Source organism: Bemisia tabaci, chromosome 1 (genome assembly GCF_918797505.1).
Source record: "Bemisia tabaci chromosome 1, PGI_BMITA_v3".
Lineage (NCBI taxonomy): Eukaryota > Metazoa > Arthropoda > Insecta > Hemiptera > Aleyrodidae > Bemisia > Bemisia tabaci.
Window position 1 is genome coordinate 16,906,690 of NC_092793.1, and position 15,501 is coordinate 16,922,190.

The 15,501-nt window shown below is 40.9% G+C and overlaps 3 protein-coding genes across 9 annotated transcripts in view; 2 read left to right on the forward strand and 1 right to left on the reverse strand.

Annotated features, from left to right (window-relative positions):
- Positions 1–10,425, forward strand: LOC140223735 (uncharacterized). The gene is made up of 7 exons (XM_019055666.2): positions 1–112; positions 1,065–1,552; positions 2,563–2,986; positions 5,594–5,665; positions 6,015–6,104; positions 7,094–7,204; positions 10,291–10,425. Exons 1-6 carry the CDS (start codon positions 104–106, stop codon positions 7,193–7,195), a joined length of 1,185 nt encoding a protein of 394 aa, XP_018911211.2. The 5' UTR covers positions 1–103; the 3' UTR covers positions 7,196–7,204; positions 10,291–10,425.
- On the forward strand, positions 10,362–11,660 carry LOC109039916 (uncharacterized). The gene has a single exon (XM_019055658.2). It carries the CDS (start codon positions 10,362–10,364, stop codon positions 11,658–11,660), a length of 1,299 nt encoding a protein of 432 aa, XP_018911203.2.
- Positions 11,661–11,887: 227 nt separating this feature from the next.
- LOC109039892 (bestrophin-2a) overlaps positions 11,888–15,501 on the reverse strand; it is a 52,875-nt gene continuing 49,261 nt past the window's right edge. For 6 of the 7 annotated variants that reach the window (XM_072297046.1, XM_019055620.2, XM_019055606.2 and 3 more), the window contains one exon: positions 11,888–15,293. In XM_072297046.1, coding sequence (XP_072153147.1) covers positions 14,393–15,293 — 901 coding nt within the window. In that variant the 3' untranslated portion in view covers positions 11,888–14,392. The remainder of the gene's footprint in view (positions 15,294–15,501) is intronic. The other variant, XM_072297052.1, reaches the window with a different exon arrangement.

Genomic DNA, 15,501 nt, shown 5'->3' on the forward strand with positions numbered 1-15,501 from the left:
ATTGCGTCAGAACGTTGCATTCATAAAAAGTAAACGGTGCGTTATCAAATACTGATAAGTTATTATTGCTCGAGTAATATCTCAGTTTCAATCACGCACTAAGATGAAAAAGGTAGGTGAACATAAAATGTTTTAATGCGTAAAATAACTGGGCGCGATCAATTAATATGGACTGAATGACAATTAAGGCCCGTAAAAAATACTTGCGTTCCTCCCAATATACTCAGGTCACGCATACTCACTGTATACCTAAATCTATTCAATTCATTATTATATTGAACCTCAAAACTACTACAAAATTGGAATACAGCTTGATAAAATGAAAACCTACTTTCAACAACAGTCATGAGAATCAAATACACTGAACGAATATTATCGTTATTATTTCGGTTTTTTGTCTTCTGTGAGGATCTTATCGAATGGAAAATACAAAATGAGAGGAATAAGCAAAAACGCGAAGAATTATACCTAAAATATTTAAGAATAAAATTGAAAAACTCTACTTTTTTTAATATTATATTTGTAAAATATTTGGCAACAGAATGAAAGTAAAAAAAGGTAATCATGGCTAAAAAATCATCATCACACTAAAAAGGCAGAACGTATGGAGCCGTTACCAGCTCATTTTCAGCTGCAAAAAACGAAAATATGAATAAAAAATTCAGTGGCAAGCTGATCCCAATCGTTTTCACGTAAGCACTCTGCCTTTTTAAATAGCGTTCTGCCTTTTTAGTGTTCTGATGTTTTTTAGCATTGTTTACCCATTGCTTACTTCCTTTCTATTGTATTCGTATTTTCGGGCGATGTTTTCGTGTGCTTTATTGCTATTCGGCAAGTAACTAATACTTAAACGACTCCAAACGTTAGTTGAACTGCGTTTTGCAATTTGCAACTACAATTTCTAGCTCAGTCTAGAAACAACGTGTACACCATTAGTTTCCCTATGTACATAAGTATTTTTATGGATGAGCCAGTTATTATAGTTTCTATTTGCAAAATGACGCCCAGTTGTGGTTTTTTAGTATTTCATAAAAATAACTCTGCGTTATCCTTGGTATCCGCAGCACGGTGGCGTTAATCTAGCTTTCGAAAAACCGACCTCAGAGCCATTCGCTGACTATTTCGGTGACGTCATCGCGCCTTTCAAAGTTCTGGGCCTTTACCTGTCGGACGCCACCCGGACCCCTTCCTCCTCCCCGCGGGCGATCGGGATCCTCTTCGGCGTGTACACGGTGCTGATCCTCTTGCTCAAGCTCCGCTTCCACCCGATCGCCAACCGCTTCGACGCAATGTTCCTCCTGGAGAGCATCATGATGACCGTCCGCTGCCTCAGCATCATCGCCAGCTTCCTCGCGGCGTCGCGGCGCCTCGGGGTTCTCACCGCGAGCATCCAGAACTTCGACGCCAAAATGCCCCGCCCCGTCGCGCAGGAGAGGAGGCCTCTGCTCTGGTGGTCCTTCTACGCAATCGCGGTCGTTTACGTCGGCTTCCTCGTTCGAGAGAGCTACCTCCACAACGTCCACTTGCATCGCATAGGAAATGGATACGGCAAGTGAGTAAATTACAGTCTGCCTGGATTTAGGAGCTCGCTATGATGAGCGGATGAGCCTCTAAGGCCAAAAAATTCAAAAATGTTCAATTAGATTAAAAAATGTTGAGCTCTAATGAGCACAAATACAAGACCGAGGAGGAGAGTGTTCAGCTCAGACAGAAGCATCGAAGTATTAAGTCTCCCCCCCCCCCCCCCCAATATTGTATTGATACTTATTAGAGCTCAAAATGTTTTACTCTAATTGAAAATTTTTGAACTTTTGGACCTTGCTTTCCCCGCAAAACAGTGTGGACCTAGCACTATTTTACCGCCTTATATGTATAGATGGCCAGACTTGTAGAATGAGAGGGGGTAGAAGCCAAACAACCCTCCAAAACAATCCTCCCTCAATACGGGTTTTCGAGCGAAAAAGTTGGCCTCTTTCTCCTCGAAAGAGTAAAATGGTGGGAATTTGGAAACGCCTGGATGGTATTTTCGTGCTTTGGACATCGATTTGTATCAAGCCCGTATCACACGATCACAGTAAGGCTCTCAAAGTGGCGTCACGTGGGGTCACTAATTGACCCTAAAAGATTGTCAGTCCGACAATCTTTGAGGGCAATGGAGTGTCACATGACCCCACGTGACGCCACTTTGAGAGCTCTATACTTTGATCGCACGATACGGGTTTTGCACAGAGCCAAGAGACCCTCCACTGGCCTCTCGGCGACAGGTGGAAGCTTTTACTTACGGGGATTCTACAATTCCTTATGGACAAATATAAGGGAGTAACAGTCATCACTCTTATTTTGGCTGCTGACCTACCTACAGGGTGGATGATGAGCATCGGGTGACGTCATGAGGCAAACAAGTTTCCCAAACTTGGGTCTGTTTGCAAAACGGAACTGCCAACACGTTGTTAAACATCCACCACGTAGGTAAGTCAACAGTAGAATGCTGAAGTCCCGAAAGTAAAAGCCTCGGCCATAGCCAAGATACTAGTGGAGGGTCTCTTGTCTCTGGTTTTGCAGGGTTGCCTTCGTGATAGCCTGCCTGCTGGACTACCCGGTAGCCTTCTTCTGGCTGGTGTGCCCGATCCCGTTCCTCGTGCTTTGCCAGCAGTTGACCAGGCGGTTCGAGAGCCTTCAGTCGCTGCTGGAGGCGCAGTTGGCCGGGATCGTGGCCCGCGACCGCCTCGCCGGGAACCCCCAGAACAGCATCGAGAACGTGCGGCTCCTCCACGCCGAGTTGACCGGCCTCGCCGAACTCTTCGGCTCCAGTTTCGGCCTCTACCTCACCAACTACTTCCTCTTCACCTTCCTCAAGCAGCTCATCCTCTTCTACAAGTGCCTCTACGTTACCAAGAAATTCAAGCTCATCCGGATCCTCCTCTTCGTCCAGACTTGGGTCGGAGCCTTCCTACACTCCAGTTTCTCCGAGGCTCTCATGGCGTCGGTGAGTAAAAACCAGTTTAAGGTGATTCGATGGACGCCATATTTTGTGTCAGGACGACATGCGATATATCGCATTGATTAGTTCTATTTTCTCAGCTAGTTGTCATTTTTTCCGAATTTTGGGATCCTAATTCTATTGTCAGGAGACTTACCAATTTTGACATACAAATTCAGCTTAATGAAGACGTGGTTTTTTTAGAGGAAAAATATCGCATTCGATACTGATATCGAAACTGCACTCGAATGCGATATTTTTTCTCTGAAAACCCTTGCCCCTGTCAATTGAGAGAATCATATAACAGAGTGCTTAAATTCGTACCTTGTTTAATGGCCCATTCAATCTAAAAAAGGGAACAAAGAGAACTTTCCTGTAACTTTTCTCGGAAAAAATATTATGTGGGGATAAATGAGGCAACGTTGGAATGCTCATGCGGTTTCAAAGCACATCATGGGCCTTTTAAGCCCCATTATTCGATGCCGCAATTTTCCTAACGCAAGTCCAAATAATCGCGTCAATCACACACAGTGCGGCCAGCGTCACACTCATATCAGCGCCTGCAAGACTACAGAAATACTTCACGCATTGCGCCAAATAGTGCGTTCGGCGTGAGCGCATATTAGCGCCTACAAGACCGCATGGATACTTCTCGCATTGCGCCAAACGCAATGCGAGGCGAAAACTATTTGCGATAACTATTCGACCTCGGGTATAGGCATATTGCTCGATTGAAGCTGGATTGAAGGCGCACTGTGAACTGTGAAGATGACTCGACACTCGACCGCGCTCCCTTCCCTAGCTTGCGCGACGCTAAAATCGCCGCAAAACTAGGATTACGTGTCATCATCTTGACTCTCTGCTCCGGCTCTTACCATAGGTAAAGGGAAAATATGTATCCTCATTGTAACGATTCAGAAACTCGGATGATATTTAAATGTTTTTAATTATATGATAAGAAAATAGAATGGACGAAAATATCGCGTCTAAATTTTCGATTCTTTTATTTGAGATGATTTAGAAAAATTCGCGGAAACTTTTCAGAAAAACTGTGTGTAGCTTCTTAAAAACATCGATTAAAAATAAAACATGAAAGTGGTGCATAACGTTGAATCGGAAAGAAATACGCTTTCTTTCGAGTGGCTCCATCGGCTTTTGAATCCATCGATCTCTTAAAAAAATCGAATATCGTTGTTCTACGATTTTTTACGTGTAGTTTTTTTCAGTAGTCGGACGCCGCGTAGCAGCCTCAGGCCCCTAGTATAGCATATTCTCTGCATGGAGAAAGCGAAAATCGCGAACTGTTTTCTTTAAAAAAATGTGACGTAAATACATTTTCCATCAAAAGAATAAGTAATAAAAGTAGGTCTGAAACGTTGCAAACCGAAATACGTGTTTTTTTCAGTTTCACTGTCGATGTTTTTTCAAAGCTAACGCACGTTTTTAATGAATTTCCATCTATATTTTCTGAGAATTAAAATTTGGTTTTTTTTCATTTTTTTATTATTGAATTTTCACATGGTCTTAATTACGATTCCCGGAATTAGACTACTTTGAAAACTGATTGACGCAGGAAAAATCAGCCCCATGACTTATTCAAGTTGACCTTTATCAACAACGCAGCATATCGACGGTGAAACTACCAAACCACGTATCTCGTTTGCGGAGTCTGAAAATCTCCGCTCATACTTTATTTTTTGAAGAGAACAAATCAATATCATTCCTTGAAATTTTCAGGAATTTTCTCTCGCACGAAGAGAAAATCACTGAAATTTTCAAGAATGGATTTAGTAGTTTGTCATTTAAAAAATAAAGAATGACAGGAAGTCTGCGACGTCGCAAACCGAGATACGTGGTTTGGTAGTTTCACCGTCGATATGGGATTACGCACTTTTGAACAAAAGTATTTACATGAGGTTATCAAAACGCATTGAATACACCCTGAATTATAAATTTCGATGAAAAAGAAACTCAGTTTTGGAGTTACCTGTCCTTCATTCAGAAATGTAACTCAAGGGTCCTCGATTGGCCCGTAGCGATGATGCGACGCGACGTGACGCGACGGGTCGACGCAGCATGCTGATGTTCATGAAGTATACCCTGAAAATTGAAGGCGTTTTTAAGCCCGGTTTGCTTCTAAAGAAACAGTTCGAAACACCCAATCGTTCCGACCCTGACCAAGCACTGATCAACTGCGCTTGTTAAACGGAAAGTTGCAAAGTCTGTGGTTACTGTGCTCGATTTTAAATTAATTTTTAGGTAGAGGGATATGTGATGTCTTTTAAAGGATAATTCTGTCTGACGCGATATTTTCGTCCATTCTATTTTCTTATCATATAATTAAAAACATTTAAATATCATCCGAGTTTCTGAATCGTTACCATGAGGATACATATTTTCCCTTTACATTCTGTCTGTTAATGCTTAAAATGTTTGGTTTTTCTGCAAATTTGATTACAGTGGACTCTTCTCAAATATGTTGCCGTGATTAGTCTCATTTATTGATATTCTAAATCAAATTTGTAAGAAAGTCATAAAATTCTAAATTTGCGCTATACCTTAATTTTTTCGTTAGTTTTGAATTTACTCAGGAGTTCTTAAAACAATTTTCAGAGCAGTAAAATCATTGAGGTACTGCGAAGCTGTCCAACCACAAAGCTGCCGACTCTTCATTGCCAAGAACAGGTGAGTCTCATTTAAAAGTTAGCGAATAAGCGGACCACATTTCAAAAGGCAAAATAGTTCTGCTTCACGTGAAACTTTTTGAATATTCTTAGGACATCGTTAGATTCTTCAATATTTCAATGTGAACATAAAAAAAATATTGATTCGGAATGATTATCATTCTTGACATCATGATTAATAAGAGCCGAATTAATGGGAATAAAAGAAAATGGCTAATTCTATTCATATATTATCTTCTTGCATCTAAGATCTAAAATACGAGCCACTCAAGTCTCTTTGTTATGATGATATACGTCTTATCGAAATTTAATCGTTAGTATTTTGCTCATTGTTTTGATCATATTTTCAGGTTCTTCTTTTCACAACCCAACTTCAAACGGCCAAGCTGACCATAACTGCATCAGAGCTTTTTACCGTTGATCGCCAACTCTTGACATCTGTTCGTATATACTGTAATTTTAAGAATACATTACAATTCGTATTTTTAAAAGAGCAGTGTTTGCTTAAGTATAATAAGGACATTTAAAAATTCATAATGATAAATGGTCGTCGACTGGACTCATTTATGAGAATCAAATCTTTTCATAAAAGGGGCGCTTTTGTGTATTAAGTGAGGAGCTTGGACGACAAGGCGCATAAGTGCAGTTTTTGTCATTTTGAGAGACACGTGTTTGAAGTTTCGAAATTACATGGATCCTTAAGGTGGAAAGAAAGTTCAAACTAACTTTTTGGTGCTTAAAAATTGGAATTTGAGAGCGAGCTTGTCACAGAATATGCATTAGGACTAGTTTTACTCAAAGTCATTAATATTTCAATTTTTCAAAAATTGCACTTATGCGCCTTGTGCTCCAAGCCCCCCAAGTGACGCACTTCTGAGTCTGCATCACGCCACGTTACTTGGGGCGAGAAGGTTAAGATTAGTTTTGCGTAACCTCTATAATCCCCTATGAAGTATTTACCCTTTTCAACCCTTTTCAACCTTCAAATGCGAATGAAAATTATGAATTTTAATAAATTGCTTTATACTTTCATTCACATGACCTCATTTTTCATATGATTCCATTAAAACATAAAGCAAAAAGCAGCTGATTCTATCTAAATTTTGACAGAAATGTGTCTTACTTTTACGCTGCTTGAAAGACTGAAGGAGGAAGGGTCTTTTTATAGGGTCTTTTTAAGGGTCTTTTCGAGGCTGTATAATGTCACGTTACATGGGGGACGAGGGTGTAAAAAAGCGGGGAAATCGTTACACGATACAAGTAAGCTCTCAAAATGTAATCTCTTAAAATTACAAATATAATTTTCCCTTTCTTTTTTGCATTTCGATTAAAGTTAACTGTACAGTAAGTGATTCGTATTCTTGCATGATATTTGAGTAATACTTTTTAACAATGGTATACTGACATTAAAATATATGCTGATTTGTAGATGATAATGGCAGTGACCACCTATATAATTGTGATCATCCAATTGACTCCGGACATAAACCTGATACTCAGTCGGTTCAACCTGAATGAGACAGCTCACTGATACTACGACGTAAGTTGCAGGTATTTGTTTTGCGTAAAAATAAAATATTTAATTCCATGAGAGTTAATAGTTCTGATTTTTTAATTTTAATATAAAATCTCGTCATAATGAACAATAATCCTAAAGTAATACCATGACCTGTCAAAATAATAAAAGAACTCCCACATAAACTATGATTGATCTAAAATCAGAATTTGAATATTCGTATATCTGAATCAGTGGCGACGACTGTTCAATAACTTCTGCGTTTTTGAGAGGCAGATCTAAAAAAATGAAGAGACTCAAATGAATCTGCACTGATTCCTACTTCGTTTAGTTGTGTGCTCATGTTCTTGTTATAATTTTTCAACTTTTGGTCTTTGTTATAGTCGAGAACGAGTAAGTTATTGGCCCGAATCGTCCCGGCTGTGTCTATTTTCCGTTTTGCCTTGTCTTGCCCCTTTTTTAAGCGTATTTTTCTTGTATTTTATTTAGAAATGTAGATATACTATCTCTGATCCATTTTTGGAGCAACACGTCTGCCATCAGTTTCCCTATACAGTTGGGTATTTTTATGAGTGGACGAGAAATATTGGTTACTTACTTCAAAATGTATATTCCAAGCGAGCTGACAACTCTGAGTAATCGGGGAGGATCAAGAGAACGATAACGAGTTCGAGTCAAATTGAGCCAAACAAGCAAGGGGATTCCCGGCTGAAGATCAGCATCACTCTTATTATGAGGATAACATTATAGAAAAAAAAACCAGTCTAATGAGATTAACCACAAATAAGCAGCAGTTGCAGTAGGGAAACGAACTCGGTGATGTGTGGTGTGGTTTATTTGGTGCTCGATTGATTCAATAACGAGGTAAAAGAACAGTTTTATTTCCATTCAAAATTTTAATGTCACAAAGCAATAGGATGATAGAGTACATTCTGCGATGAGAAACTTCTATAGCTGGCTCAACTGTAAAATTACCAGACTGCTCAGAGAGACTAACACATGGTACGGAGTTTCGAAAATGAGCAAGAAATGATATGGTTCCCAATCGCAAAACGCTATCCATTTTATGATGAGTATTGACGATGATTCGCTCTTATCCTGCTTAGAGCTCTTGCAGGTTAAGTGACATTTTTATGATTAAAACTAGGTATTAATTTAATAATTACTTTACTTAATACTTGTACTTTCTAATTACAACCACCCGACGCGCGACGTGGCTCGGGAGTGTTTGTTTTCAGTCCACCCCCACCTCTCTTCCCCCCCCCCCCCTGAAATATATGCCACGCGAGAAATCTCTATGATAACGATTGACAGGGGAAGAGGTATCGAATTCAGTTCCCAGGGTGAAATTTTTGGGATGCAATTTTTATCGAATCGAATTAAATACTCAGCAGCTGAGATTTTCAGAGAATCCCTTTTTAAGTTGTGATACGTAAGTTGAAAGTGATTTATTTCCATTTCCTCCTCTTTTATTCATTTAGTCATTTACCTATTTTTTATTTTTTATATTTTTTTGTTTATTTTAACTTTTTGGTCCGTAGAGAATGTATACGTACAATTTTCAATGTCAGTAAGTTCTGCAGCAAGGTGAAGAAAAATTAAATTAAATGCTATTGCGGAAAGAACGCAATGAGACAATTTCTAAGTTAAATCGTAGTAAAATAACCCTGGATTTAATTTTTCTTTCTTTTTATTTAGTTTTTTCTTTCCTTTTCTTTTTTTGCGCCAAAACTTTGATGTAATGAAATTAAAATTGCTCTGGGAAAAAAGGTATTCAGAGTTGTGGGCTTTGCCCCGCTTTTCATAATTAGACGCAAAAACCACCAATTAATTAAATACACATGCATTTTCTCTCCCAAATTTTTTCTCCTTTTCAACCCGGATCGCAAAATACGCTTAAAGCTCGGATGATACCGGATTTGCACCGGTTTGTTGGTAATGAACAGGCAACGATAAAATATACGGATACGTTTCAAATTAAATTTCAGGTTTCTTCGAATATCACTTATCGTTTGGAATTCCAAAAGCCTTCAAATTATTGGAAAATCCTATGTTGGTATTATCGGTTTTATAGGTAAATTGGCAACAATGGTAAGGTTTGACACTGAACAGTAAAATTGAGGATTGAGTGATTGAATCCATGGAAGAAAATTGTTTGCTGTTTAAAAAATGTTCCGCCATATCTGTAATTCTTCGACGTGGTTAAAAATGAAGCTTCAATATATCCTACACATCTTACCCTGTTTTTACCGTCACAACTGAGCAAGAGCGGTGAACATTGATGTGTATAAAAAATTACGATGACGGAATCCAATTCACATATCGGATATTCACGATGCTAGAGGAATAACGCTTGTTGATGACGGCACAGAGATGCAACTATTCGTACTTGGTGGATATCTGAGTTGCATCTGCAAAATTGAAGGCGCGATGGCGTGATGCGTGAACTCGCAATGATCCGTTCTATGCTGCCATCGATGAGGTGTCACTCAGATTAGGGAGAGATACTATAAAACAAGGTCCGTTTAGGTACGTTTCTCCTATCTTTAGCTGTGTTGACACTCGATTTTTTCCCTTTTTTTCAATTGGATGTCTAATGTATGATGTTGTTAGAATGATTTTGTCGATCTATGTACCGGTTATGTAAAGCTCGGATGTGCCGGCCAAATAACTCCTCCAGAAGAGATAGTCAGGTTAATTTGACCCAACTTTGGATTTCTAGGGGTAGTTGTAAAAAAAAAAAAAAAATCCTGACACTCGATTTTTCTCTTTTCTTTCCAATTTGATGTTCTGGACCACCCCTGAAGTTAGGAAAATTTCCTGTACCCTCCTATAGAGCTAGATGTGCCTAGCTTCCTTAATTGCGGTGTTTCTTGTACCCACAGACCCCCCTAGACGAAATGCCCTTCTGCCGCCACCCCCCCCCCCACCAAAAGTTCCGAGTCTCGCCCATTTTCGAGCTTTATCTTCCGTTTTAGAGCCATTTGCATGCCTTTCTAGAGTTATGATGAATTCAAGCACCGAAGGCTACATAACGTATTGTCAATATATGTCTTAGAGAGAGGTACTTTAAATCTACTCTCATTCATTGTAATTTATTTTTGTTTCAGGATTGACTAGAAGCTCCTAGTCACCCCTCAAGAACCACTGACATCTATCACTGTAAGTAATAGAACCAAGAATGCTGTCTCAGCTTCTGCTCCTGGTCCCTCTGCTGGTTCTGCCGACCCGCGCGGAGAAGGAGGTCTTCGCCCACTTCATCCTCGGCAACACAGCTCCCTACAGTCACGATGACTTCCACGCGGACATCAAGGCGGCCTCCGACGCCGGGATCGACGGTTTCGCCTTAAACATCGGCGGCGACTCCTTCACCTCCGCCTCGCTGGACGCCCTCTTCGCCGCCGCGGAGTCCTTCAACCGCGCCACCGGCCGCTCCTTCCGCAGCTTCATCTCCTTCGACTACGCCGCCTACCCCTTCACCATCGACGACTGCGTCACGCGCCTCCTCCGCCACTCCCCCTCGCCCGCCTACTTCCACTACAACGGTCGTCCCGTCGCTTCCACCTTCCTCGGCACCAAGGCCCACCACGACTGGAACGAGATCAAGCGGCGGACCAACGCCTACTTCATCCCCACCTACAGCGATGTCTGGGTCGGCGAGAGCGCCCGCTACCCTCCCGTCGACGGACTCTTATCATGGGACGCCTGGCCGTACCACGCCAACGTCACACCCGCCACCGACCAACACTACGTCGAACAGCTCAAATCCGCCGGCAAGCAGTACATGATGCCCGTCTCGCCCTGGTTCTACACCGCTTGCTGCGGCAAGAATTGGCTCTATAACTCGGATCAGCTCTGGCCTGCACGGTGGCAGCAGGTCTTTCAACTCCGTCCGGACTTCCTCCAGCTTCTGACGTGGAATGACTACGGCGAGTCGCATTACCTCGGTCCACAAACAACCCACGCATCTTCCTACCCTCAAGGCTCGAAGGGTTTCAATGAGGGCATGGTGCACAGCGCGTGGCTATCCGACCTCCCTTACTACATCCAGAAGTACAAGTCTGGGAATGAGCCCGTGGCGGGTGCTTACAACGAGCACTTGACTTTCTGGTACCGCAGGAACCCGAAGCACGCTTGCGGAACGGGCGGTACCGTTTGCAACTCAAAGGCGAACGGCCAGGAAACATTCCCAGCGACGGACTGCGCGGCGGACCAGGTCAACTTCTCCGTGTTCACGGCGGAAACGGCGGTTGTGACGGTGCAGATCGGTGATGGGCGACCGCGGACGGTCACCTCCCCGACGAGGGGGTCGTTCAGTGGAAGTGTGCCGTTCGACGGTCAAACTGGGGCTGTTAAAATCTCGGCGCAAGTCGGTCCACGGACGATTCGGACCATCACTGGACCGGGAATCACGAATGATTGTGGAGGCCTCGGGCATGTGAACTGGAATCCGTGGGTTGGCGGTGGTGTGCCGAGCTGAATTTACAACTGAGAGTTTTATTATGAACTTATGAGAAATAAAATTTCTTCGATAGCTTACAGAACTAGGGTGCCCTTTACCTGCAATACTACGCGATTGCTGATACTATGGTCGCTCGCAGAATGTACCACATTTTTTAAATAAATTGAGCTTAAAACGAAAGCAGTGCAGGGGGTAAAAAGTAATAACGTATCTTTAGAAATAAAATAAAAATACCACAGCACATATATACTACAAGTTTGGAAAAGTTTATTCAAGTATACTCTTTTTAATAAATGATAGAATTGTTAAGTGTTTGCAAAAATGAACAATCATCGACACTTTTAAATGCACTTAAAAATAAAGAAAATATTGCTAACTTCAACTAATCCCACTTTTCAAGAAATGTTAAATAAGGAAGGAGGGATGCAGGTAAACTAAAACACCGAAGGTAACCACGACAAAACTCACACAGGTGAGAGGTACAACTTGGATTGTTCTCAACATGCAAAACACATACATTTTAAGTATGATAAGACAGGAAAATCATTAATATCACAGATTTACAATACTACAACTGTAACGAGGAAAACAAAAAATGATGATACATTATTCATAATGATTCGAATCGAGATGATTCTATCGCTTATTCAAACTAATTTTAGCCTTAACTTTCGATTTGGTCTTTTATTCATAAATCAGAGAACGTCTGATGAGAGTTCTACAGTTTACAACAAAAAGAATTACTAAAATGCAATACATCTTATACGTCGCTGACTGTCCGAATACAAATAAACGGTGACACACTATTCATGACAAAGTTTAGACAGCCTCTCGTTTAAAGAGATAGCTAATATAATGTGGAGGGTTTGTGAAATTTCACCGTTTTTTTATAACATTCAAAGATCGATAACTTCTCAAAAAATGGAATAAAAATAGTAAAAACAAGTATCAATACGACATTAAGCACAGTACAAAGGCACAGTATAAAGGGTAACTATTGTGATTTGAATTGGTAAACAATTTGGCAGCAGTATCCACTCTCCGCGAATTTTGGCAACTGGAGCTGAGATTTGCGATCCCGGGTGCCGAAATTTGGCAGAACTACAGTGTACTCTACCGAGCATTCGGCAATTCTGCCGAATTTCGTCAGCCGGGACTGCAAATCTCGGCTCCAGCCGCCAAAATTATCGGGGTGCGGATACTGCCGCAAATTTTTTTTTTACCGTGTGCCCCACACGAATGTCTATAAAAATCAAATAAATAATGGGCGTGTAAACATAGCGCTAATAATTTGATTACTTTGGAGGAATTTTTTTTACCAACGAACACATTTAAAAATCTGGAGTTAGATGTTTCTGGGTCGCACAAAGTTAAATGCGCAATTCTAGTCTATCCAGATGTAATTTAAAAGACTTTACTATGGGTCCTTCTTACACGATCAAATTACGAATGAGATTTGCAGTTATTTGGGGTGGCTCGGTTTGCTCGTAACTTGACTGTGCAACAGGGATCTACTCTAAAAGATATAACAATTTTAATAAAACACTAAGGGGCTAGACAGAAATGTAAAATCCGATTCACAGTCAAAACTAAAATATTCAAATTGAATATAATTTCTAACTTTACTAACACAAAATCAAACAACCCTATCGAACGAGTATGGAATGCTTTGAATAGTACTTTAAAACAATGAGCTAATGTTTTACTGAACCAAACATCATTATATCTCTGAGCGGCTATAACATAATATTCGATTTTTTAATATTTTTGTATGATTGACAAGCGGATCCGTCATTTTTAAAACTGTATATTTGTGATGAAAATTTAAAACTGCTTCCCAAGAGAAAAGATATGCCTCAGTTCGGAAATTCAGATTAAATTGTCTTGGTTCTTGATGAGTCGACAATAAGGTGCAAATAAGTAATTTGCACTGTACCTTCGGTAAAGAGGTCAGAATTTGAATACGCTCCGACGCAATTTCACATGCAAACAACATCTTATACCACTTTTAAGATCGAAGCGGTAGCAAAATGAAAATAATTTCTTCAAGAACGACCCACGTTCAGTTTGGAGCAGCCAATATCTTTGCTGGACAGGGAGGAAAAAGAAGATTAATGTCGCGACATCCTCATTTGAACCTTGATAACAAGAACCGCATCCAGTTGCAACTTACTTAGGATAAATTTTCTTAGGAATAAGAAGGAACAGAGACACATTTGGAGTAGCGATCAAAGAAAGAGCTTCCCCCGAAATTCCAGGATTAAACCCTCTCGCTGAGGAAACTGTGATAGAGAGGCACACGAGTGGCGAGGCGTGAATGATCGATTATCGATATTTTCCCATTCGAAGCTATGGTAAAGAATCGATTATTGAGGTGTTCGTTACGAACACCCGGTTTATCGATCATTTTCCATGGATTTTAATGGCAGTTCAATCGATATATCGCAATGCACGCCACGCCACTGATGCACACTTATGCACTAACCCTAAACACACACCGAAAACTGGGTTTGTCTTAGTAACTTTTCATTTTTATCTTTATGAACAAATTTTTAAGAGATAATTAAAGAAGTTTTCAGCAATTTTGGGAGAGATTTAGGGAATTTTAAACCTGGAAAACTACTTTTTATACGCCCCTTACTTTGATCCCTAGAGTTCACGAGAGTGCATAAAAAAGAAATAAAAAATGGAAGACTTGAGTTGTTGAAAACTTTGAGATACATTGGCCTCAAAATGCAAGAGAATTCATGCTAAATATACGTACTCCATTCACTCTCAGAATCTTTTCTGCCGGATCCAGGAACTCCTCTCGATTTTGAGTCATTGCCTCCAACAAAATACACCCTATCGGAATTACTCTTGTTCCCTACACTGTAGGCTTGTTCCTTTACGATAGTAGCCTGGGGCTCTGTCCTACTTTTGGTCTGATTACTTAGCTCTGAGGCACTAGGCCTGACCTCACCCTGACCCTTCAAATTTTCAAGATTTTTCATTTTCACAGCCCTCTCAACCTCCACGCTGTGGAGCTCATTGATACTGATCTCGCTGGGTTTTTTCATTAGTTTATGCGGTAACACAGTCGATTTTTTGGACGTATTCGACTTATTCACTTCGCTGCCTCGGCTGAAAGAATGTTTCAGATTTGATATGCTACATCGGTCCAAATTTTCACTTCTGCTGTCTCCCAAGGGATTATCCAACACGGGCCGCCAGAGAATCCCGGAAGTCGTCCGACGCCGCGCTAATATTTTCGGGTAGCTCTGGAACCTCCTCCTGGGCGTTAACGAGGGGCTTTCAGGTTTGATTGAGTCTCTCGAGGAAAATATGTCTTCTTTTATCTGAGAATTCCCTGTCAACTCAAAAGCACTGCCATGTTTTACCAGTTTCTTGGGGTTCTCGTTGGCGCCGGTAAGATTCCGAAGGCTCTCCTCGAATTGCTTCCTGTTTCGTCGAAGCGGACTTTGAGGCTCGTCCGATTTTGCCACCTCCTGGTGGATCGTTGTCACCCCATTGATGCTCGGATCAGAGCAGTAACTTTCAAGTGTTGCAGCTGACTCCCAGTGACGTTCATTCGGACTGGTCCTGAATCTTTCCAAAGGATCACGAGCATTTTCGATAAGGATGCCGCCATTTTCCAGATCTTTAAATTTCCTGCAACAAACAAGTACAATTTGACTTTCTGAAAAAGCATTAATCTACAACTAAGACAGTGTATTTTAGAGATCCCGCATACTGAAATCTCCTCTATGGAAAAGTTACTTTCAGTGGTCAACGCTCAAATTCACCTAATGATGACTGATGATCAAAGAGTGGAGCAATCTGAACCTAATTTGAAAAATCGTGTAGTGAAGTGCTCACT